The sequence below is a fragment of the Epargyreus clarus genome, unplaced genomic scaffold (genome assembly GCF_041222505.1).
Source record: "Epargyreus clarus isolate Ecla_fem2 unplaced genomic scaffold, WU_Ecla_fem_2.2 ptg000006l, whole genome shotgun sequence".
Taxonomy (NCBI): domain Eukaryota; kingdom Metazoa; phylum Arthropoda; class Insecta; order Lepidoptera; family Hesperiidae; genus Epargyreus; species Epargyreus clarus.
In genome coordinates this window covers 430,905-457,736 of record NW_027332214.1, presented here as the reverse complement: position 1 = coordinate 457,736, position 26,832 = coordinate 430,905, and the positions used below count along the sequence as shown (strand labels likewise).

Here is a 26,832-nt window from a genome sequence, read left to right as displayed (position 1 = left end):
GGTGATACCGTAGCCCTATTCTGGTCCCGAAACTACAGGGACAAAGTAGTAGTGTACTTATTTGCTCAATACATTACTCATACCTACATGGTATCAGGTGTTCCAACTTGTTCTATCAAAGTAACCTATCTATAATAAATATTAAATAAGACAGCTTATTTTCATCGAATTCTCTACTTTGATGATATAGTCTTAGTTTAACATCTTTCATGTTCGTACTCCACTCTCTGTCTACGATATCCTCCATTATAGTAATTACATGATGCATCAACTGTAAGATATTACCATATTCTTGTAAAAAATAACTCTGTTTAATCAGTGCATTTGGATTTACCATTATAATATGAATGTCATGTCCGTTAAATATTTGCAATGATAAAATTATTTAAATGTAAGATTTTCATAGTTAAATTTATTGCTATGCTCATAGCAAGAAAAATACATAAAATTAATGTCATGCATTCGAAGAATTCATGTAGCCATGTAACCATTTTTAAACGGAATAAAATCATTAAAAGCAACTCTAAAAAGATTTTTCTGCATTGGATGATGGGTATCAGGGAAGACAAAATAAAACTCAAAATTGTATTAGAAACATTTAATGTCATTAAAATACAAAGTGTATAATTATTTCCATTGCTACCCACCACCCAATGTGCAGTTAATAAAAAATATCAAAAGTGTAAATAAAAAATAAAATTCTACATCTTAAAACTATTATACAAAAATTGTTAATTTTAATTTGAAACTGTCAATAAACAACTTCAGATCTAATAAATTTCAGATCTAATAAGTCTACATTATGCGCGCGGTTTTATATAACGCTGGAGAAATAATTGCTTTACGGAGAAATAAATTGAACCATTAATCACGAATTAATTTTCGGTTAATTTTCAAAAACTAAACACCTATTTTTCTATCTCGCAGGTTTGTAAATGATTTCCATTTGTTAGAAAATCATTGATTGATATTCAATCTTGCCGGTTTTTTGCAAACTCAAAATCTGGCTATAAATTCGCGCGCGTAATATAGGTAACTTTCTCTATAATTTTAAAGTTAAAATTCGACTTAAATCTACTTTAGTAGCCATTGATTATAACATAGAGATACAATAGTGGAATGTGTGCTTATTAATAATTAATTAATACTTAATATTATAATTAGAGTAAACATTGTTTGAATAAATTTAATGCTATGGCTATTGATTAAATATATAAATTTATCTTCCAAAAATAGAAAATACCTTGTTGAATAATACCCCACTTTGAAACTTTATAGGTCAAAAATTATGCATATAATAATGTGACAAAATAATAAAATGAAACAGCATTTTTATTTATTTATTATAATATAACTAATTAGGGTAATGATGGACAATATTACCAATTAATTTATTATTTTGTTTTCATTGTGACGAAATAATTATCTTGTGTTTTGATAGCGATTAAAAAGTTATTGCTGCAATTGTGACTTGCAATATTTTACTGTTGTTGTTCACATCGTTCCTTTACTAATACTTTCATTTCTTCAAACACAATGTGTTTTACTTATATTCACATATGCATGTAATTTTTGATAGTATCATTTATAATTTCATTTAATTATAAGTAGTTAAATGCTATAGTTAGTCATTTAATGTATTTAAAACTTATAAAATGGAATGTCATTTCTGGAATATTATTTTTTAATGTCTATATTGGACTGTGGATGTTTCAATTGGCTAATAATTTTTATAAAATAAATTTGAAAGCAGAGACGGGTCGTGCGTGGACGGGAAGACTTTTGATTCTGTTGCAGATTTATTTCAAAGTTCTTTCAGAAATAATGTTCATAAATTTAAAGCTGTTACTTTTTGTAAATTTCCTCTTTTTTATTGATATATTTTCCGAGGGCGGCTAATTTAACTTCTGCCTTAGGAGGCTCAAAGCCAGGCCACAGGAAATGCTTGGCAGGTATTTTTAAGAAGCTTCATATTCTTGTTAGACAAAAATCTAATAAAACTAGCGTATTTACACGTCTGATAGATAGACTGATATTAGATTTTTGTCTATAAGTGGAAATAATTGTCGCGAAAGAAATTACTAACAGTTTCGAGTTAACCAATTATTGTCATGTATGTGGGGTGTCTAGTGTATAAAGGTATAGTCCGTGCCAAACTGCTAGTCCGCTCCGAATATAGAAACGAGTCGTGTCGAATAGCAAATTGTAGATAATAGCGGGACGAAGACAACGCGGGACCTCTCAGGTACCCGTCCGTTGCCCGCTCTCGCCCGCGGGTACATAGCGTTAGCGCGCCCTTACGTTACGGAGTATATGCTAACTAAATCTGTGCGTAACAATTTTAGAGCGAACTAGAAGTTTGTCACGGGTTATAATAGTATGAAGTCGGCGGTCTGGGGGCCTACCACCATCTTTTAAAAACCATCATAGTTCAGGAAACTTTTATTTCAATATTGCATCAATATTATTTTGGTTCGTACCACGACCTCTTTAAAACAGTAAAATATTCCGCCATACGCAGTTGAACAAACTTAAACCCTTCTGAAATTGTCATATTTTGCTTATATTTTGTCATATTTTTTCCTGCAGAAAAAGAATGAATGAATTACGACCGACATAATACAAAACTGCTTATTGTAATGTTATAAAAACAATCTTACTTTAACGAGGTCGTGGAACGAAATTTCATTCCACGATTAAAATAATATTGTTTTAAGAGATGGCAGCAACCCCCCAGCGCGGGTCGTCGTAGTGTTGCGTGTCAGTTGTTCCCGGTGACGAGGTCGGCGAGGCGCCTTACCAGCGAGTCGTCGTGCGAGGCGTGCGAGTGCGCGGACGAGCGCGACGGGCTGCGCGGCGCGCCCGACGCCCGCCGCCCGCCCGCGCCCGCACCGCCCCCCGCACCGCCCGCGCCGCCCGCGCCCACCGGCGACTCGCAGTTCGACGGCACCTTCACCGCGCACCGCTTGTGGTAGTTGAGGCCGCATCCTGGATAACAAAAAGACAGTTATAAAGAGACTGAACCATTACTGCGTGGTCGATGAAATACCGAATCGGCAGTACTTTGGGCATGTGCATGTGACTCTAGATTCTAGATCTGGTGCAGCGATGGCGCAAATTCAGAGTTTTATTAAAACTAAAACCGGTTACAGATGCGTTATAGTATGAGTCTCTTTCCCCTACTACACCCTTTCCTTTATGGCGACTTCCCGCAACTCGCCAAGAGATGGCGCCACAAGTTTCTGACTCTCGCTATCAAATTTTTCTCAACTTTCAAGCATCCTGTTAGACCACACACGCTCCTTGGGTATAATCGCCTAGCCCAGCTGGTGATCTCCCTTTGCCAAGCTAATAAGTGTTTTTTCTTAACACACTTTTCAGACAAGAACAGTGCAACGCTTAACACATAAACAGAAATAGCGGTAAAATATTTTATAACACATAAATTAAAATACAATAAGCTAAGTTTACCTTCACACTTGAGCCCCTGGCGCACGAGGCCGAAGAGCATCTCCCCGCAGAAGTCGCAGAAGGTGGGCGCCTTGTACGAGTGCACGGCCAGCGCGTGCGGCCGCGGCGTCGGCGCCGTCTCGCCGCCGCCGTCGCATACTAACGCTGCGGACGAAAGATAATAGGTTAGTAAACATTACTAACCTAACCTTACCTAACAAGAAAATGTAAACTTTTGACAATTGTCATTGTCATCTATTTTCGTGTTTGAAAAATATTTAAAAAATGCAGTTTTTAGATCATTTACGAATGAAACGATATTTCTCCGCACTTTACATAAGTCACTTCTCACAATTAGAAGATTTTAAGCCAACAGTCCATTGCGCAGGTCAACTGCAGATTGATAGATATTCAACACCTCTGAAAGGGCTTATAATAAAACTAGCTGTTACCCGCGGCTTCGCTTACGGTTAGAGGATTTGCATCGATCCTACGGGCCATACTTTTTTAATAATTGATTTCTAAATCATTTTATCGCCGAACATTTAATAAGTTTTCTAAAACTATTGCGTCTTCGCTACCATCGATATCGCATATCGATATTGACAACAGTTCTTTAATTGTATGAGTACTTGAGTTTTCACTAAAATTTACATCAGAATAAATCTTGTTCGCGTTAGGACTGATTGAAGACTCACGGTTAGCTGTGAGCACGATCTCAACGAGGGTCTCGTCGGTGACGTCGGTGGCGGCGTTGATGAGCTGCAGCACGTTCGGCGAGCAGTAGTCGTGCCGGAACAGCAGGATCCGATCCGACAGACGGTTCAGCCCGTTGTCTGGGATCTGAAGTAAATAACAATCATGTAACGTTAATTGTTTCAGTGTCATGGAACTTTTTTATACTTACCCACATGTCTTGGACACATCTTGTGAAATAAACATTTACTCAAACATATCAAAGAATACTCACTCCAACCAAGAAAATGTAACCAGTTTTGACAATTGAAGTTGTCACTGTCACATATTTTCGTGTTTGAAAAATATTGAAAAAATGTACTTTTTAGATCATTTACGAATGAAACGTTATTTCTCTGCACTTTTTCTTCGATTTCGTGTTTTTGCAACACTTAACTGCGCATGTCGGCATTGTTCTGCACTAAATTACATCATGACAGCCATTAAATGGCTGACAGGATTGTCAGTCGTTTAAGCCATTTAATCGCTTCCTTCAATTACAAGGTGGTGAGATATCTATACTTATCTATGTACTCAAATGTAATTTTACTCATACTTAAATAAAAATTGTAATTATAGATTGACTACTGGGATTAAAGAACAATATTTATGTCCTTGACAATTCGTTATTTTAGCAATAAAAAAATATATTACGTGCAAGACGATGTCTATGATATAATGACGCGCTATGATAAATTTTCCTTAGTAACATATGGTTGTGAAATACAAATAGACAAATAGCAAAAAGAGATACACTCTATCTGATATTCAGATTCTTGTGTTAAGTTGTCCACTTCCAAGTAAACAAAAAGGTTTAGCTACATATTATAAAATTAAATGAACTCAACGTTGCTACTAAAGGTTTATCTGATGATTCTGTGTTTTAATTCCAAAACAAAATCATTCGATACTGTTATTTTTACATGAAAAAGGTGTAACGGTATTGCTGTTGATTTATTGATCTACTACTAGATCAGCGTCTTCCAGCCTTTTTGAGTCCACGGCCGCTTAGGAAATCGAGCACAGTTTTCACGGACCCTCTTTATAAAATAAACAGCAAAAAAAAAACTTATTAGATATTTATTTTAGTTATTACAGATACAAACAAAAACAAATACAGAAGGTAAGGAATTAGAACTGTTTATGAAGAATATGAAAAAAAATAATAATGTGAAGGTTGGTGTTGCTTTTTTGCAACTAAATCAGGGATATTCGAGTTGATGTTGCTACTAAGCTGTAATCTCAAATCAAATTCTACGTGTAATCTGTTTCTGTATTTGTTTTTTGTATAAACAAGAATAGAGAATGCCGTTTCACGTATGTGGTTGAAAAAAGCAGTAAAGTGGCCTTTTTGCATTTAATTAGCGATTTATGTATGGTCCAGAGATGACACCGCGGACCCCCATACATATACTCGCGGACCCCCAGGGGTCCGCGGACCATAGGTTGGGAAACGCGGTACTAGATGATATGGTAGTATACCTTCTCGTGCACGAACTTGACGGCGAGCTCCTTGAGGTGCGCGAGCGTGAGGCGGTGCGCGGGCGCGGAGGCGACGTCGCGCAGCACGCCCAGCTGGAACAGGAACGTCACCTCGTCCTCCATGCCCGCGCCGCTCACTCACCACCGCACCGCTCTTCACCTGCGCAACAAACGCAACAACTCAAAAACTGTTACAATGGCAAGAGCAAGTGTTTGTAATGGACGAGCTGTGCCCCATGGTATCGCCCGCGTTTAAAAATGTAAGTACTCGTATTAGCAACTCTAACTCTTATTCTAAAATAAACTATTTTAAGTTACTCCATATAACACTGGTCCGCGCGGTGCGGGGGTACCTACGCCGTCTTCTTTCCGCTCATATCTACAATTTGCTATTGCAACGCGACTCGTTTCTATATTCGGAGCGGACTAGCAGGTTGGCGCGGACCATAACTGCCAGTAAAAGTCCCGTCAAAATAGTTTCAGTTGTTTTAGCGATTACCTGAAGTGTTTGGGAGGCTTCTATTTACAAAATGTTGTGTCGGGGAATTTTAGCTTACACGTGGATCCGGTTGGTTTTTCTTATATAATCTAGACGCTATCAATGAAAACAAGTTTTTTTGGTGATAATTATGCTCAAGTTCAACATGTGTCTGGAGATTAAGATATCTTTCCAGACTTCGAGAAACAGACAGCTAAAGTCATGAGTCATTACTTGGTACTGATGAACTGTTGTTATGACAGAAATGTCTTTTTTGAAAATATTGTTTTTACGCAATTTTTATTCGAGGTGATCACTTAAAGTTTACTTAAAGAAAAAACTTGCAGATAATAACGCCTACTCAAAGGAGATGTTTCATTTTCGGCCATCTCATGTACACTATATCTAAAAAACACGAATAATTTGTATAATTGAAGAAAAATACACATATATTTTGATAACCTAAAGTATTCCTGTTTAAAAATATTTAAAATAAACATTTCTCATTGAAATATTAAATATGGCGGAATACTGTCAATGTCAAGTTTTCAAAACTGTCGATGTCGGTCAGGGAACCTATGAGTACCCCACACATAGGTTACTATACTCTTTGGATGTCGGTAATTCTGTATTTCGCTGTTTTAGTCGTAAAGTTATTGTTACCTTAGTACTTTACAATCTGGCTTTTGTTTTGGGTATCCGGTCATTATTTCTGAATTTAATTAATTATTTATAATAATTAACAAAACCACCTTTTAAATAGTATCTGGTTTTATAGATGTAAGCATACTTATCTATGGATGTAAGTGACATGTCAAATTAAAAAAGAAGAAGTTGTCAATTTGATATGTGTAAAAGTGGATATATACATATTATATACTGGTGGAATCTAATGTAAACGTTGAATAAATATGTACTGATGAGAAGATTTCATTTCAATCCTGAATATGTTTTTGCACTGTGCTGCTTACGATTTTGGACTGATTCTACCTTACTTGTTTACCCAGCTTTTGTTTTATGGACTTGCGATTTTCGTGCGATCGCTGTGGATTGTGTTGACAAGGATTCAATATCATCAGGTAAAATATACATCAGTTAGTTGTATTAATCGTGAAATTATTGTTAATACTTTTAAACTAGAGAAGCTAATCTTTTTACATTTTTTTCTTTTTTTAGATAATTACAATAGCAAGACAAAGACATTCTTGGGATGACAAAATAATCGGTTATTATTGCAACTACATCGCCGGGCAACGAACCGTCCTCGTAGGAAGCTGCGCTCACATTATGACCACTGTTTGATGTTTGAACTGGGCTCGTCACGGGATATTACAGAACCTGCTACATAATTGGATGAAAATATTTATAAGGGAAGATATTGCAAATGAATAAATAATGTATCTAAGTAAAGAATAAATAAAATATTATCTAAATGTGTAGGCACTTAAACTTGTTTTATTTACACACTTAAATGTTTTAACTAAAATAAATTGGTATAGAAGTACATATTTTGGTATGTTTGTTTTAAGTCAAGATTTATGAAAGTAAATATAATTAATGTATATCAAATATAGGTATTGTTTCTCAATACATACAATACAATATTTATATACATACAATACGCCCATTCGCGTAAAAAATATATTAAAAAGTATATAATGTATATAGTAAGTTAAAATAGAATGACAGATGTCATTATTACGGTAATCACTACCGCCATGATGTTTTTCCACTGTTGTGTTGCAAGTTTAAGTGTAAATTATTGTTTTTAAACAATTAAACGAACATGATTTGAAGCAAATTAACCCCCACGAATTGTTCTTTGCATGTTTTCTTAGTTTTTAGTATAGTGTACAAAAGGTGGCCGGGAGCCCATACATTTTGAAACATCTCCTTTGAAGGCAATGTAAACGTCCAATAGTCGTCACAATTCAATAGGCCCATTTTGACACATGCCATCCTTTTTTTTTTTTGTTGACGAGGGGGAAACCTTCAAAAGGTACCCGATGCCTTGGGAGCGACACAGGGTTATGTGGGACTCTAACCGCGCTAAAACCCCCCCGGTGGCCGTCCTCAGCGCTGTGTAGAGGACTCCGGGATGTCCAAAGGAACGCAACGGGAGTCCTCTTAGCGCATTGCCCCGTCGGGCTCCGCCCAGGTGAGCTTATCGTTCACCGCACCGTCTGGGACACATGCCATCCTAATGTCATTAAAGTTTTGAACTATTTTTGTATGAAGGTATGACACGTAATAGGGAAGTCAAATATTTCTAAATATACAATAACACAATAATTTGCAAACATGAATAATTGATAAAATTTGTAAATCGTATTGACACATTTAACTGAATTAAAATGTGTAATTTTAATTCAGTTAAATGTGTCAAGAAACAAATTTATCCTACATCTAAAAAAATGTCATAGGGCGTCGTTGCAATATTATATCAGTCGGAAGTAATTTGAAAGTTTACGCTCATTTCCGGCTACAGCGTGCGGCTTCAAACCATTCGGAAGAAACCATAATCGATTCACTTTTAAACTTTATTTAATCTTCTAAAATGATTAAATCTTTAAGTTACGAAATTATTTTCTTTTCTGCTTTTTATTAAATCTTTAGATGATTTAGACAGATATTAAACAAATATTCTGTTAACAAAATATTAAGTAGTCTATACAATACGATGTGGGATTGTAATCGATTTGTCGTAAAAATTGGTTTCTTTGGTTATCGATTTTGTATATCGCATGCTTAGTGCCGTAGCGATGCCATGTGTCAAAATGAGCCTATTAAATTGTGACGACTATAAGTACATACACCAAACCGAAAAAAGACAAAAGTTTAAACTGCTTATCGTAATTAAGTAATTATTATTTTATCTTCGACATTTTTACCACAGAGGTAGTAGTAATTAAGTTCAATAAACGAATTTGTTATTAATATTCGTACGTACGTAATATGTACAAATAATGCACTGATAAACTTGAATGTTTTGTAAGGATAGCAAATAAGTCATAAACCATTTGCCCTTAAGCTGTAACTGACGTGTTATGTACATTTCTCGGCTGCTTTCTCCAAAACAAAACAGCGGTCATTCGGATTATCAAACGCCAATTAAATAATCTTGTTATTGACTCGTACCTCGATAATGGATCTTCTTTTAGTAATGACACATAAATAAACCTTCCAATCAATAAAGCAATCACTAAAATATAATTAAACTACACGGGTTAGGGTTAAGTTATTGTTATTTGCGGTCTAAGGTTACGAACATGTGTTCAGGGTTCAAATGGGTCGGAAGCTACTACATTTCCAGTTAAATCGTGTCATGCATATGCGACAGTCCATAATTTTGATTGTCAGTTTTGTACACTATACTACTTCCCTTGATGGCATCCATGGGTGCTGCAATTGAACAATTGTAGTGTTTAAGTACGGCAACGTGTACTACTTACCAATTGGTAATTTGGTAGGATATATGGACATCTGACATGTCATAAGGAAGCTCCTGGTTGTATTTTTAAGAGCAATATTAAAAAAACTTATATTTAATGTCTTAAAAATATTTTTGATGTAAGTTTAATAATATAAAATAATCCATGTAGTTTATGGTGTGCTCTTATTTACGTTACTTTTCCTCCTTCTTTTACTTTCTCGGTAAATGCATTATTTCGTTGAACATTATCAAGGTCGACTGGTTCAAAGTGCATTATAGCATCAAGTCCGTCTTCAGTAAAATCTCTTTGTTACTTTGGTCACAAAAAATGTACGGAAGAAATGATCATGTTTGCACGATGATTATATTTACACGTGTTTCGAACAACTTACAAGCGACCTTTAGGAGTTTGCATTTGCACTTCGCGCCGTGTCAACAACTTGTGGTACATGCGCATAGTAGCAACGAGTGAACGAAATAAACTTAAGTTGGTATTAGTCATTCATTACTAATTAGTGTGTTAAGTTTTTATCGTTATTTTCGTACAAAATAAATTAAGACGCTCCGTCGATTGCTCTCAGACGCGTAATTACTATGTTATTATCAAAGATACCGATAATTTTTTGGAAAACGTTTTTGCAGGATATCTAGTTGTGATATGAAAAAAATCATAAAGATTACCGCTACGGTTGTTATACCTAACTCCTACACTTCTTTTAACTTTTCAGTCATCACTGTAACAAGACTATACAATAGGATTACCTCACCTACTACGAAGCAACAAATCCCCATTTGCAACAAACTAACACGTAAGCCCATAGAGGGCAATACTCGATTAGCAACAATCTAAGCCACCATTCATGCAGCGCGCAGACAGGGCAATCTCCGATTAGCAACAGTGTTGCCTGCAAGTTCCGTGAAAATCTAGTATAAGTAAGTAATTCAGTTCAGAGTTCGGAGTTGCAGCGCCACCTGATACGGGGATTAGGCAGCGGCAGGCGCTTGCAAGACTTCGTCTGGACTGCTGAGCTTAGAGGGCAACGGCCAGCCGCCGGCCCAACGAGGATTGATTGCTTTTGCAGACATGCTAAATGTCTGGCGGTGTTTGGATTTTTTTTTGAACTGGGTGTGAGAGATATTTCTTTGTTTTGCGTTATTGTTTGTTAAACGGTGTTTAACCTGATCACTATAAACCATAATGTACCCTATTGATTTTTATTAATAGTATCTGTAACATTATAATTATTATAATTTGTAACCAAATTTGGGTATACCCATGCAAATAACCATCCGTAAATGGCAAAATTTTAAGAGCTTTAACTCAACACGCGTTATTACGGTTACCGGACGGGTCATCAATGTCACCGTGATTTCGCTGATTTTATCCAGGCGTTCATTTCACGCACGCTACTTTTGTTTTAGCACCTTAAGAAGTGACGACTGAGCAGGGATATCGAATTGCAATATCATGGTTAATTTGCTTCATAGTTTTCGCAATCATCAATTAATTATTGTTGTGTATACATCTCCTATCAGAATGTCGAGTGCAGATTAGTACACTTTACACGTTTTTGAGATTTTTTTGCAGAACTCTTGGGCATGTAGATTTCCCCAACCCAATTAGTATGTTTATAATTTTTTTGCGGTTACAATTGACTGCCGACCGGTAAACCGCAAGCATTAAATTATAAGTATTTAAATACAAGCTAGAACTGATCTATTTGCGTACTTTTAAGTGGAGATTTTCATCCAAATCAATGCCATCGAAAAAAATGATTTCTTAACATTTTGATTTTTAACGTCTAACGATTTTTGACGTCCAACAAAAAATAATTTTATATCTACCACAATAAAAAAATAACATCGCAATGAAAATTGCGGTTACGCTTGCGTATTTTCCAAAGGTTCCCAATTATAAGATTTCTTGCGCAGTTTCTTCTTCAAAGCGAAACTATTTCTGAGGCCGCGGTACCAATTGTTTTCCGGTCTATAAGGATTTTGTACGATTGAATGCTGAAAAGCTGCTGCTTCTTGCAGGGCACATAAAGTGGGAACTAATTTAAGCTTATCCTGCTCCCGCGGGTTATATTGTGTTAAGTTGGGAAAATCAGATTGTCCCGGTTCAAAGTTCATTAACGACTCGCATGATATTAAGGTTAATTAGTGGTCAGTGTTCACCGTTCCGATTTGATCTTTGTATCAAAAATAAATATCTGTTCTAGGGTTCTGTGTTAGTCTTTGTGTGTAAAACACTTACGATACAGGATATCCTTGTCAAGGGCCATGAATGTAGAAAGTGTTATATTAATTATGCTAATATTAATCCTGCCTAATGCGAATTGGCAACATTTGCAGGCCAATATTTCGTCCACTTGCTGGCAGCCCGTGCAAGGTGAACGACTCGGGTCTGTGACGTCAGCTGGTGACCACACCGAGCACGTGTACTGGGTCGATGACTTGCGTGTCAACAGAAGGGATGTGCATGGGGCATTGATTGCTGATAATCGTTTCGCTGATTGTGATTAGTCCATGGAGCCAGTTTTTATAGTAGAGTAAGTAGTCCAAATTGGCGTGTTTAATGAACAAAATGTAACGAAATGAATTGAACTTGAATTACATTGCAGCAAATTTCGACCGAAATTTAGAGTTACGGTAAGCAAAACATTAGGCAACAGGATAAATTGACCATAAACCTAAAGTCTTTTTAACGTACAGAAACGTGTGTACATAATATATGTAAGGTGTAATTAACTAATTACACATACACTATATACACATAAGTTATTTTAGGTTTTTTTGTCTGTTAGATTTCGAGGAAGTAAATAGCGCGGGGGTATCTATGTTTTTTTAATCATTTTTTCATTCACAAGCTAATTTAAATACAGGTACGGCGCTGATATATCATACGGTAAATATATTAATTGTACGTATAATCATACGTACCAATCACAATTGATTTCTGAATTTATCTGTGGACGATCTTAATACAAACAATACTATAAAAATATTTACTTTTTGGATGTCAAGCTAAATTCAAATTCATGGGGTCGCAACTCTGGACCCTCGGTCGCCATCTAGAAAAAGGGATGCAAATCGTTTTCTCACTTTACCAGGCAAACAATTCGTCGCACAAAAAATGTAAGAACAATTATGGTCTCAAAATGAACATAGTAGCGAAAATAGATCATAATTTGAGAACAAATTTTCTTACATAATTTAAACCCAAATGTAACATAACGACAACATACTCGTAAGATACTTTGGCGATTTTTTTGCAAATGACGCCAATGCGTGTCAATTGTCTATTTACATATTTATTAATTTTTTGTAAGAATATATCTTGGAAATTACTAGCCCGATGTAATTTCGTACACGTGTCGCCGGTTTTTGTTCTCTTGTAATTATAGGTAAATATGACGGTGGTTGCAAAATACTCCTTAATTTATTCTAAGATAGAGACTTTTATTAAATAATGCTGTTTGTAATACAAAAATATTCTTAGTACATGACCTTAGCATATCAGAGTTTAACAATTTTGTGTTTAGTGTTTTTCAATGAAGAGATATAGCAACGCATTTGAAACTGAATGTTACCACGTCTTTTATAATGAGCTAAAAATAATTTAAAAAACTATTTAAGCGAGAAACATTAAGCTTATTTTAATTGATGATGCAATAGTTCATCTATAATTATATTACTTTTACGCTGTTCTGTAAACGTGGTACATTAAGATTTTTACTTTACTTGATAATTACTTGTGCTTTTTTAAAGCGATTTAATAAAAACGTCTTAAGAACATGACTCAGAATTATGCAGAGAATACTTTTTGTTTTATACCTAGTCGTCATTTTAGCCTGCACGTGGGCGATTAGGTTCAGTTGAACGCATGTCAGAAGCAAATTTGCGACACCCACTCCTTTGCGAGACCCGTGTCGGGAGCGGCGTTTCGCGGAACTACCACCCGTGTGCTGGGCCGGCAGGCCACGTGTCGCGGCTTTCGGGGAAAACACGAGGGCAGTTTACATTGTACTCGTAACCAGGCACGTTTTAGATCTAAAGAGTTCTCAAAATATCCCAACAAAAAGTCCCTAAACGAGAACGCTTCTAATAATTTAGGAGCAATTTTATTCAACAAAGGTTACCGATTTGGGCGAGCTGAGTGCTGCCTGAATTTGTTTTTTTGGTTTGAAAACACTTATGCGTTTTCATAAGAAATATTTATCCCATATTATCCCATGTTGGCTCGTGTTTCAATATATTATCAAATGTGACATGCGTCATGCAAACCAATGTTTGCACTCAGAACAGGATTAAGGTAGTGCATAAAATAGCGAAGAGATTGAGTATAGCAGTGTGGTGGACTATATAACAAAAAGTTTCAACTTTCATATCAGGATATAGCATCGGTAACACTGTTGTTAAGGCGGGCGTAAGTATCGCGGTGGCGCCTCTGGAGTCGAACCACGGACGTTTTAAACACTTTGATTTTCTATTTTTTTCACATACCTATAAGAAAAAGACTGTAAAAATGATTTTTTCTAACTATTATTGGTAAGTCAAAGCAAAGGGCACTGACCAACTTTCCATCATAAAATACGGAAATCGTTGATCATAAAGAGGAGCAGGGCAGTGGGTCGCAGTGGCGAACCTCTCGTAAACAAAGGGTGCACGTGGAGGCCTCCGATAAGATAAGGAAGTCGCCCTCATGAAGTCCAGGGCCGTAAGGTAACGCCCAATCATAGGAGGAGCGGACGAGGAAGCGACTATATATCCTCTTTTCTGTTTACATATTATGTTGAAAATTTATTGGCTTAAAGAACTATTATACTCCTTGTTTATTACTCGACTCTGCAAAAAGTAATGTATTTCGAACGTTTGTATGTAGATATGTAATTTTTGTTTTTATTTAATTATGTAAGAAAATTCTATTGAAACATTAACTAATATTAAACCATTTATAAGCCATAATATGTACTATCTTCATCGTCGTCAGTGTCTATTGGAAACAAAGTTATAACAAAATATGTAGTAAGACTCTTAGTGTTGTTAAGTGCGTTTTTGTTGAGATGTTGATTTCCTTTGAATTTCCTTCGCGCCGTTCCTTTTTCCTCTTACTTGTAGGTACTTTTTATTCTATTTTACAGCAATACCTAATGTATGATTGTGTGTGATGGTTATGAGTGTCAAAGATTTTCAAAAGCAGCTGAAATTATCCAGAGTTTTTTGACCACGGACTAATTTACGCTCTTTTGCAATAAATAAAATCAATCTTAAGCAATTTTTGCTTCACGAACTTTGAGAATTAATGATATTTCTGGGTATTGAATCTAATTGCCTAATTTGGAATTTTGTTTGAAGTTTATTATTACTGACGGGATTAACTAATGTAAGACATATCTGATCGTTTTTCCGTATATTTTTTACCTACTACATTCATAAATATATAGGTTACAGTTAGTTAGGCAGGCGTTGAGGGCCGCTGACGACAGTCACCGACTATAGGTGTTAATAAAAAGAAAATTCAACCGCTTACACTAAGAGCATATCATATTATTCCTCAAGATGTATTGTGTTTGCTTCCGAGTGCATCTGTCGCCACGTGGCGGACTTGTTTGTGGCAAGTGCAACTGATTGCCAGTAGCTCCTCGCCTGAACTACACACGACCACCGATAAAACATGTTTTATTGCTTTATTGATTTACTCGTTCTACTCCACATGGATAATTTATTGATGTGCTGAGCGATGTTATTAAATTTCAATAGTAATTACATTGGTTTCATAGAATAGCTATAAGGTACAATAACGGCTTCGGCGCCATTAATTAAACACCTTATCTTAAATAATCTTATATATAAAATTCTCGTGTCACAATGTTAGTTACCATACCTCTCCGAAACGGCTTTACCGATTTCCACCAAATTTTATATGCATATTTAGTAGGTCTGAGAATCGGCTACTACCTATTTTCATACCCCTAAGTGATAAGGGTTGTTCACTCTTAATTTTTTTTATTTATATGGCAACACAACGTTTGCCGGGTCAGTATATATAGAAAAATAAAAAAATGCATCTTCTTATAATATACTTAGTATTTCGATACCTTTTATTTCAATTGATTTCAATTCAGTACTTATTAAAAATTTCATTCATAATTGATTTCGCATATCACCTTTACAATTACTCTGCCACTTTGAGTTTTCTCCAATACACTATCACGTAGGTAACATAATGGTCTATATATATGTCTGAATCACTTTTATTATATAAACGAAAGGCACATGGCATTATGCCTTGGAGCAAATCCGGCAGATATCAATGAATATGTCAAAGGTAGAAGATAGATATTATTAGATTTATTGGTTTCACGTGGACCGAGGCCACGAGTAATAGCATGTTAAAACCAACTTGTGAGCACCTTCGTAATCTACCAAGCATTCGCAAAGGTAAATTATCTATTGAACTCAAGAGAACGGTGGTGCCTCGCCATTTAGAATTGTTTTTACCCCTTCTCTATGTTTAACTTTAACTTCGTTGTCGATTAAACTATATAGAAGTCTGAATTTCCAGTGAACTCAAATCACGATCAATTTGAATGTACTTATGAATTCCTTAATTTTGTCACTGACTCACTCACCGTTCATCGAATTCTAAAGTACCCTACCCACTTCTAGCAGACGCATAGGTTTTAAATTTTGTACAGGAAACGTAGTAATTTACTTTTACGCTAAAGAAGAAAAAACTAACTTGCAAACTTAAGTTATTGTAGTATAAAAAATCACGTCAAAATAGCACAAGGAAAGTCGTTAATCCTGACAATCCTGATGAGGACAATGGAACAAAATTACGAGTATTCAAATCGTGTATTGTCATAGGTTAAATATAGATTTTTCAAAATATACTAGCATGTAACATACTATCTTGATACTTAAGCTGCAATGTAGCAACTGACACGTGGATCGGGCAGTGCGGCCGTGAGGACGAGGTTAGTCGTCGACGCGAGTCCTCTTCATCTCTGGCAACACAAGACCAGTGGTGAAATTTATTTCCGGAGAAATAATAAAAAAAAACTAGCAGCGTACCATCTAAAGTAATTATGACCTAAATTATATTCTGTTAATATTACTACATATGAGACTGACTCACATATGAGACGACCATCTTAGTTCTCGAAAGTGGTAACGCATCTGTGATCGTTTTCATATAAATCCGTTCTATATAGACGGTCGTAGATATCTACGGGCAGCAGTGATCTCTACCATCAGGTAGACTGCAAACTCGTTTGCTACACCAATTTTATAAAAATGATTGATTAAGTACATGTGTACCCTCGTATTGAAAATATTCAACATCAACTTTGATATTGAACTACATAAAGGAGGTTAAACTAGTGGTATAACTGACCTGGTGCCAGGCCGGGTGTTAAGTAACTAAACGGAGAACAAATTAAGTTGACGGCCGCGACGCCGCCCGCTGGCCGTCATCCTGCACTTGACTTTGAATTATGTTCAACGTTCAGCGTACACGTGTAAGCCGCCGCTAATCGGTGCCTTAATCTCTACTCACAAACATGTATTTGGTTGGTGGAATTTTCTAAGCAAGTTTTTTCACGGCAATCAAGTGAGCTAACGTCATTCGACATTGAGGCACACCATGACTGGGGGAGTGTGAGTTTCGATTTCATTGTGACGTCACTTACAGATACGTTGTTCATCGCTGTTATCCCAGAGGATACTTATTTATTGAAATTAATTTATTCACAATTTAATTTTATTTCCATTTGCTTTTTTCTACGAGAACAATATTAGTATAGATCTACATTGCTACATTGCACAGAACCTCATAAAGCATTTAAAATGGTACTTCATCTTGAATCATTTGTTCAACTCTTATATCATATCGCCACTGTGTCCAAGTCCGAATTGGTAATTTGTAATTTTTAAGAATAATTTATTATACTAACTAAAAAAAACTTTTTATCATTAGAATCGATATGACGCATGTAACCGTGTAAACATTTAAAATACACCGTTTCGACAATATTTTTTTCGTAACAGTCACAGGAAATCTGACTCTATATTTATATTATTTATAACATTAACATAATTCAAATGAGATGACGATTACCATAATCAAATAATATTACATAGAAACAGTTATAAATGATTTCAAGGAGGAAAGATGTGCTATAAATAAAGATACGAAGCATTACCGAGAAGTAAATTATTGACTAAATCATAGATTAGTAAAGATTACTCACTCCTGTCAAGAAAATGTAACCAGTTTTGACAATCGAAATTGTCACGGTCACCTATTTTTGTGTTTGAAAATATAAAAAAATGTAGTTTTTAGATCATTTACGAATGCAACGATATTTCTCCGCATTTTTTATTCGATTTTGTGTTTTTGCACCACTTATCTGCACATGTCCGCATTGTTCCGCGTAAATTACACCATGACAGCATTAAATCATTGACATCCGTTCAAGCCATTTAATGGCTTCGCCTAACACTGCCGTTATGAGCAGAAATAGGTGTGACGCTAGTGCCTTTGGAGTTGAATCACAAAAGTTTCTACTACCTTCTAATAGTTTAGGCTCTGCGATTATCAGCCAGTAAGTGAGGTACTTTTACTTTTTAGGTTTCCCTACAAAAATATGAAGAACGTAACCTTTATAGGATCACTAGTGTATCTGTTCGTTCGTCTGTTGCCAATTTGCTACGAAATTACTGTACAATAATTAGTACCAATTGAGTTGTAATTTGGTACTCATATACTTTCCATCACCCAAAGACAAACAACAGATTAATCGACAAATGTTATAACTTCTGCTATTAAGCCATTATCAAAAATTGATCTTTGGTAGGCAAAACTTTGGATAGATTAATTATTTATAGCGGAAATTAAAGTAATTAAGTAATGCATACTTATGGCTTAACGATTTTGCATAAGGTTTCATATGCAAAATCGTTAAGCACGCATTGTCTGATTCACAAAAGATGCAAGGATCGCGAGTACAAACAAGCTTACAATAAAATAAGCTTATCTCATTGATAATAGAAATGGTCAATAAGCAATGCGATTACGGGGACATGTGTGGAGTTGTTTAACCGTGTGTACTAACATGTAAACACGTTATCGGCCCGCCCTTCCAAGACACACGCCGCGGTGACGTAGGCTTTGTTTTGCACAAATACATCAGCTGATTAGATTGTCATAGAAATGTAGGAGCTGTCGCATGTGACTCCGCCCACGTGTGCCTCTTAGATCTTACTGGAGGTTAGCAGGTCAGCTTTTTTAATAAAGACTTACGGCGCGAAACAGCGGCACTCAAGAATTGTATCACTTATGAATGTTCCAGAGCCAAAAATCATGGTTCTCGTGGCATAGCAACTGTATTTTGAACAGGGATTCTGAAGCCGATGTAAGCAGGTGCATTACAGCTCCTGAAGACTAAGATGATCGCCACAAAATCTATTGTTTAATAATTTCAATGCGAACACAATGAATTCATTATATTCATATTGCAGTACTTATTTGCACATGTGTAAATCAATTTTCCTTAGTCTTCGCAGCATATCTTCGAGAAAATAATACAAGATTCAGAAGATACTCGTAATCTACCAGTGTGTACAGTAACTACTGTCTACAGACGCTCACAACAACAGTGCAACAATGTTTGGGTTTCGGAGATAGAGTTAACCCCGTATAACGATAACAGTGTTAAAAGGTATTTTCGTACTAGAAAGGTCAGACAACCTATAACATTGTGACGCTTTACCAATTATAAGGTAGGAATAACAACGAACAAGATAAAGATTAATAAAGATAGATGCATTGTTACTTTCCTAAGATAAGGGAGACTAAACATTTACTTTTATTTTGGGAATCTAATTATTATTAGACGTTTGAAAGATTACAGTGACAGAAAAAATATTTGAAAATTTTAAAATTTAATGTTACTCCTGTACATATTTAATCGTTACATATTTAATTTAATTTCTAAAGCGCACATAACTTCGTGAAGTCCGTGCCTGGTATTCGAAATTTTCACGTCACGCGCTGAGTCGGCAGTTGCAAGCGTACCCGTCATATGACCATGGCCTGGCAGAACTCTGAATCGTATGCTCTGACGTAAATGCAGTTTTTGATGACGGGTAAACATTTTTATCATTTGGACAAAAGTGTGGCACGTTTTAAACTACATTCTAATTTATAATAATGCGACTTGTATTTAGATTTGGAGTTAGTTCGTTTGGCTTATTTGAAATGAATGTGTCTAATAAATTACAACCAAATATGGAAGTAAGTTTATATTAGAAGAGAATATACCTGAGATTATTTAATAAATATATTCATCATCGTCTACCCATTATTGTCCCACTAATGGGTACGGGTCTCCTCTCGAATGAGAAGGATCAGGCCATAAACCACCGCGCGGGCCAACTGCGTATTGGTAGACTTCACACACCTTTGAGTTTTTTTTTATAAAATCTCTCAGGTGTGCAGGTACGATGTTTTCCTTCACCGTTTGATTATTTTTTTCTAATACGCACATAACTTTGAAAAATCAGTGCGTGCTTGGGATTTGGAACCTCGGACCCCTCAAACAATATTCAGAATTTACCTCTAGGCTATCGCTGCTTTTGTATACGTGCTGCATAAATATATTAATCAATGTTAAATACGAGTATACTGATAAGACGGCAACCAATATAACGATGAAACGTTAAGGGCTGTAAGAACCTTAAAATAAACGTAAATATTATTAACTTTTATTTTAAACCTCTGCCTTGATTTACAATAAATGTATAATAATAATGTTAATTCGTTAAATAATATTATTAAATGAATATGACATTTTCGCGGGCTTCGAAAGTGAAATACCTTATGAAAAATCTGTATGTCTACAGACAAACGTATAGCAATACTAAAGACATACATACATATATGTTACGTATTTAAAATACCTACATGGCATTTGAAAGGCAAATATCAAATTCTAAATACGTAAATATTCATCAAACCATTTTAGCATATTTGTGACTACTCGTAAGTTATTTATAGAGATATTATTATACAAAGAAGTAAATTTTGTTTGTTTATTCATATGGGTACTAAGTTTAAACTTGATGTTAATGATGTTGTTCTGAGGTCTCCTTTGATTGATGTGAAATGAGGGGTTATTGAAAAGGCGTAACCGGAACCCTTCTTTAAACGCAACGGTGTATCGGCAAGTTCCCTGGAGATGCAAATGTCCAAGCGACGACGTGACTCTGCTTTATACGGTCTACGAACACGTTGTGCGTATTCGGGTTCGACTGCCGTCCGAATGTAAATGATGAATTTAGATTTAACTACAGTGGCAGTGGGATATACTTGTTTATAAGAACATGACTACGACACCATCACAACCTTTTATTTTCAGCTTTATTATATCGCTCTGCTGTAATTAAATATCTCTTGATTATAATAATCACACGTGTTTAATTGTCTCTGTAGAGACACAACAGTTAGCGCGACGGCAATACATAACATGCTGATATAAAAACACTAGGATTTTTCATTGTATTTTCCTTGCACTTGGCGAATAACTCAATAGTTATGCTTAGGTAGGCTCCAATCTTATTTGGGTAGGCTTAAGCGGCAGTACCTCACCATCGAGTAAACTATAAGCTCAAGTGCTGCTTGAATTTAATAAATTTTAGTAGAAAAAGTGTGGTTTGACCGGGGAGATATCTGCGACACACCGATTGGTAGCGTGAAACAGCTTTTGCGTTTTCATGGAAGGTTGTGGATGTTGCTTGACTTACTTTGTGAAGTATCTATGATCGGCTTTAGGTAGAAGTGGTAGGACCTATATGGAGTTAGTTACGATTACGGTAGTTCTCACATACGATCAGGTTGTCTGCGATGAGATAAGTATGCCTATACTCATTTGCAATTGAAATAAAATAAAAAAGTAGGTTAAGAACAGCATTTTTAATCATAAATACCTGCACAAAAATCAGTGCATTATTATCGTATGCGATAAATTAAAATAACGTCAACCGCTGACCCCTGGTGACCGGCGAGATAATTTTTATCACTTTTATCCCAGCGTGCTCTAGTTATTCCACCGGCTATTTAGAATGCCGTAAGGTCACGGTTTGTTATTAAACAAATTTATACTAAACATTGACGTTGACATTTCCTGGTTGAGGAAGTAAGGAAAAGGAAGTAAGAAACATTTTTGTTAGAAATCGGATGCTATGCTGGGCTTAAATGTCTCTAGGATAAATGAGTATAGGCCAGGGACGTGCTCTACTAAGCTACTGATAGAATATGGATAGTTCGCCTTCATGGTTATATACCTATTATAATATGTAGTTTAGCAATTAATCAGACTGGCAGATTTTACCAATGATTTGAAACCCTCTGACCAGGTTTAATGATTGTAGCACGTTTTAAAAATAAGCATAGCATATCTTGCGTTGCAAGCTTGGGAACACCATCCAAAATCCAATCCAGAACTTACAATTACATAGAGCTACCGATTAGAAAAAATTTCATTAAATGCAAGTTTCTACCGTTTGCTTTTGGATTTTTGCACAAGCACCTATATTTTATAAATATATTTCAGTAGATAAATGACAGATCTGGTAATCCCGTAAAATCAATTAGGCAATTTTAAAAATTAGCCTTTACAGAAACAAAGCGCTTCATTTCAGTAGAAATAAGCGAAAGCTTTAATTTTATTTTTAACAGATTCAAAGCCACTTAATAGATTAGAATAAATAAGAGTATAACAGCAATGCTCGTGTGTAAAAATAAAAGTATAACAGTAAATTGGATTCGCAGAGTCGATGTTCAGTAATACAACGCTTTTATCAAGTCTTTTACTTATGTCATTTTCACACTTTGTTTATTTATAACGTTTTATTTTTGTATAGTGTTAGGTTGGTGTAATGCGACATAGTCAAAAATTCTAGATCTCAATCTCAAATTTATTAATTCGGTTTATTTAAAAAAACATATAATCACAAATTAAAATATATAATCTATATATATAAAAATCTACCTAATATTAGCACATTGAATGGTTTACTTGTGTTTATGTACGTTTGGCTGCGAGCTCTGTGATACAAGCGATTATCTTGCCATGCGATTGCCAAGGTACCTATTCTATTTGCTGAGGTATAAAGATGTCAAATATTGATTCGTTTTCTATAAAACATTATAAGTTAAGTTATTAAGTAACACATAATGTCAACCAGCCACCTATTTCTGCCTAATAACAACAAAGACATATTATCTGAGGCATTCCAATTTAATCCATCACGCTGTTGTTTTGAGAATTCTCAGGCGTGCAGGTTTCCTGGCCATTTTTTCCTTCGCCGTTTAAAGTGATAATTAATTTTTAATCCCCCCCGAATGAGAGATGGAGTTTCTAACTACTAAGCTCACTGCTCGCCCTTCAATTTCGTTTGAAACACATAAATGTTTTTTTGCTGTTGACCCTGTTTGGTTCATCTGAGCCAGTGTCCAAAGCTGCATAGTTCCGTATAGTTACATACGAATCGCACACCCCGGGGTCAGAGAGTACTCAATCAGTGTAACACTGATACACTTGCAACTGATTATGTATGGAAACATAAATTTGTTCCCGATAATGTGGGTATCATATACGTGATACGCACGCTCTGTAGATTTTAGCACATACGAGAATCTCATAAACATAAGGATTAAATTGTAGCTTTTTTATTATAGAAGTAGAAAACGGGCAGAGTAAAGATGCAGTCTACCAAATGACAAGTGGCCCTTGCCATGTGTGGACTGAGGAACTGAACGCGTCGGATAAGTATACTAAAACAAACAGAGCAAAGCTTAAAACTGGCTATTGTGCCTCAGGAATGGAGAAATAAAGGTTCTATCGAAAATAATTATATACATACTGAAAATGAATAAAATGTTGCCTTACGTCTATAATGTATGTAAAACTGGAGTAGATCTTCTCTTACTCTTGTGTATGGAGGGTGACGCAGATGCACTTAATTCTGGCGTAAAAAAATAACAATAATTACGATGAACGCCTGTTGACTACTATGGTCTGAGGGATAGTTGCTACAGGATAGTTGCTGTTATTCCTAGTTTGACGCTTAAGCAGTACTTTAATCTGTCGCCGCTTAGGCATCCGATTTTTGTACGCGATCGACCAGCGGTGTTTGATTTTATTAGAAATATTTGTCAATTATTTAGGCGTTTGGAGTTACTTGTTTTTGACATTTGGGTTTGTATCCGTATGTGTATCTGGTCAGCGTACCAATTGCATTTTATCGTCGTATAGATACTTTACCCGAAATTATTACTTATATGAGGATCGCGAAGAAAACGCAGGTATTGCCGAGTTTGGATGAAGCACGCATGCGAGCGTAGAACCGTGTGTCAGGAAGAAAGTCCCACGTAAAAATTAATGATAATTAATTTATAGGAGCTTCTTACCTTTTTATACATACAGTAAATTTATGTTGTTGTTCATAGTATTGCCGCCACCGTAGAGCAAGATAATTTTTGTCTAGCAACTGTTAATGCTAAGCATATATATAGGTATATATATATCCAATCTACTATTTTTGAAAATCAATAGTTTAGTTACTTTTGTATTATAATATAGGGAGGTAAATGAATGCCAACATTTTAAAGGAACTCAAAATATTTTAAACCCACTTGATTTAGAAATTTCAAAAAAGTGATTTGCCAAAAGTGTTAAATAATATGGTCACGAGGCTGCAATCGTTGAGGGGTCAAAAGCGAATATTTATATATAACTTAATGTTTATTTTCTTAAATTTAATCTAGTCAATGTTTATATGATTGTGTAAGAAGCTGGTTGCTTGGTTTAATCATATCTATGAAATGTTTTCCAAGAAAAACGCATATCATATTAAGGTGGTATACAATTCTATACAATATATAATTATATACAATACAATGTGTAGCTGCAGCAGTAGCAAATGCCGTTAATTTATTAATTGTTTGTTGACAAGGGGGAAACCGTCAAAAGGTACCCGGTGCCGCGAGAACGATACTCGGTTATGTGGGATTTTTAGTTATAAACCAAGGAAAATCACCGGGATGGTTCCCGGTGATTGTTCTCAGCGGTACGTTGAGAGCTCTGGGATTTCCAACGGGATACAACCGGCGTCCTTCGAGCGTGGTGTCCCAGTCGGTGTGGCGAGCATAAGTACTGCCCTTAAGACAGGCAAGCAACACCAAAGATCCATGATGGTCCCGAAACTACAGGAACAACCAGCAAATACTCGCATGTCTAGTTGTTGGCGTGTAGATAGAAAAATGTATTAATAATGATGTGATGTCGCAGCTACAATGTATATGAAATGATCGCATTTCGTTAAATTTCACACTATCTATTGGTCACCATGTTGTGCCTTGGTCAGATTAATAAATAGAAATTGTTTATCGATATGGTCTACTACACGCGCGCCTACTTCAGTAAATGGTCAAGCTTATATTATTATATTGGCAAATGGTTAATTAACTAATGATAGAGGCATTGGAAGCGTTTTGTTTTGATTATTTATTAATAAAGACCGTAATCCAGCAATATTTTCGGCAATCCTAGATGGAATTTGCCGTACCGAAAAAAACTGTTTGTAGTCGAAATTGCTTTAGCCTGTTTCGTCGTAAAAGCGTCATTACTTGTTACGCAAAAAGGGTTCGTTTATCTACCTTATCGTATATTTACTTTTAAATCGTTAATTGGACAGTTTTCGTCGTTTTATGGATTTTGATTAATTTTTGATTGACCTATTTTTCGTCGAACAAATGTAGCAGCTATAATTGTCGTCACTGATTTCGATAATGTGTTCATATTACAAATTCTGATAACGATTACGTTATATCGTTAAGCCCGGAAATATTGTAGTAACAAATGATTGCCCGTTTGGCCGATTTGTTTTAGGACCAGATTTGCATATTTATATACGTAGTCGTCATGTTCATATTGTGTAGTGTAATTTGTTTTCTGTTAAAAATATAGCGGAAAAAATTGTCGCGTGTTTAAATTTATGACAAGAGTATTGCAGGAAATCGGTTACGTATGCGTTGTTCCTGAAGATTACCTTAAGACTTATTATGTAAGTTTGAATAATGTCCAGGACGGCCAGTAGTTTAAAAAAAATGCCTAGCACACACAGGCACAAGAGCAATCCTGTACAACACTTATATTATTCCCTTAGATGTACCTACAAAACTCTGAATTAGAACATTGAACGCTCAAGCGAATGAAATAATTTAAAACAATGAGTAAAAAATAAAACCATGAAAACATCAAAAGTATTTGTGATAAATCAGCAGTTATAACAATTCATCCATCCGCCCATAAAAGTAGAAATTAATTGTTAGACAGGACTTACCTAAACGGAAAGTTTTGCCCTAACTATCGCAATTATTGACTATGTGTTGCACGTCTATGAATGATAAATCGATCTATCCTATATTTGCCTACCAAGGATCGCATAATAATTTTGTTGTGCCCGTTACTAATAATAACGGGTTCTCTCAAACTTCCACGTTTGACTTTTCTGCCTACTAGAATTCGTCCAATTTAAATATTTCTTAAGCAAAATATTGGATAGAACGTTTATTAACAAAGAGCGTTAGTGACAGTATTACGTTATTAAGTTTCCCTGTGAAATATACATAGCTCATCCCATAAAATGTATAATTTAGTCGCCTCTTACATTAGGTATCTACTGAAAGATGTGATGCTATCCGAGGTGTAGCGCACGGTAAATGTAATAAATTATTCGCTTATTACACAGTTTTACGAGTGTAATACCCCAAAACCAGTTGCGAACCGGTTCGTTGGAGGAAGTAGCAAAAAACCTAGAGGCCTAACAGTTTGCTACAACTTTTCGTAAATAAACGACGCGGTAACTGGTTTTTTACTATTTACACGTAGACAGTTGCTATTGTATTAGGTATTTTGTTTTGTACAATATTAATTGCGGTTTTCTGCAAATAGAAAAATAATGAATGCTCTTCTTTGGCCTGTTTGTTCAAAACTTGGGTTTTTCTTAATCCTAAAGCAATAAATATTTTGTTTATAAAGTAGCAAATGAGAATATATGGTAAATGGTTGCTGCCCGTGGACATCTGTAAACCAGAACAGGGAGGTCCCTGTTTTGGTTTACAGATGTGAAGTTAAACACAGGTGAGTTGCCGCTCCTTGGGGATTAATATGGCCTCTTTGTA

At 35.6% G+C, this 26,832-nt stretch overlaps 1 protein-coding gene and 1 long non-coding RNA gene across 4 annotated transcripts in view; both read right to left on the bottom strand.

The window, feature by feature from the left end:
• The window catches only part of PKD (serine/threonine-protein kinase D3), a 63,778-nt gene that overhangs the window by 9,833 nt on the left and 27,113 nt on the right, over nucleotides 1-26,832 (bottom strand). For all 3 annotated transcript variants that reach the window (XM_073073493.1, XM_073073495.1, XM_073073494.1), the window contains exons 2-5: nucleotides 5,668-5,827; nucleotides 4,149-4,293; nucleotides 3,472-3,615; nucleotides 2,801-2,988 (exon numbers count right to left, since the gene is read on the bottom strand). In XM_073073493.1, the coding sequence (XP_072929594.1) occupies nucleotides 2,801-2,988; nucleotides 3,472-3,615; nucleotides 4,149-4,293; nucleotides 5,668-5,790 (600 nt within the window). In that variant the 5' untranslated portion in view covers nucleotides 5,791-5,827. The remainder of the gene's footprint in view (nucleotides 1-2,800; nucleotides 2,989-3,471; nucleotides 3,616-4,148; nucleotides 4,294-5,667; nucleotides 5,828-26,832) is intronic.
• LOC140742485 (uncharacterized) lies at nucleotides 22,555-23,587 on the bottom strand. The gene is made up of 2 exons (XR_012102284.1): nucleotides 23,537-23,587; nucleotides 22,555-23,421 (listed from the first exon to the last, which is right to left on the bottom strand). It is a non-coding gene; the product is annotated as an uncharacterized LOC140742485 (long non-coding RNA).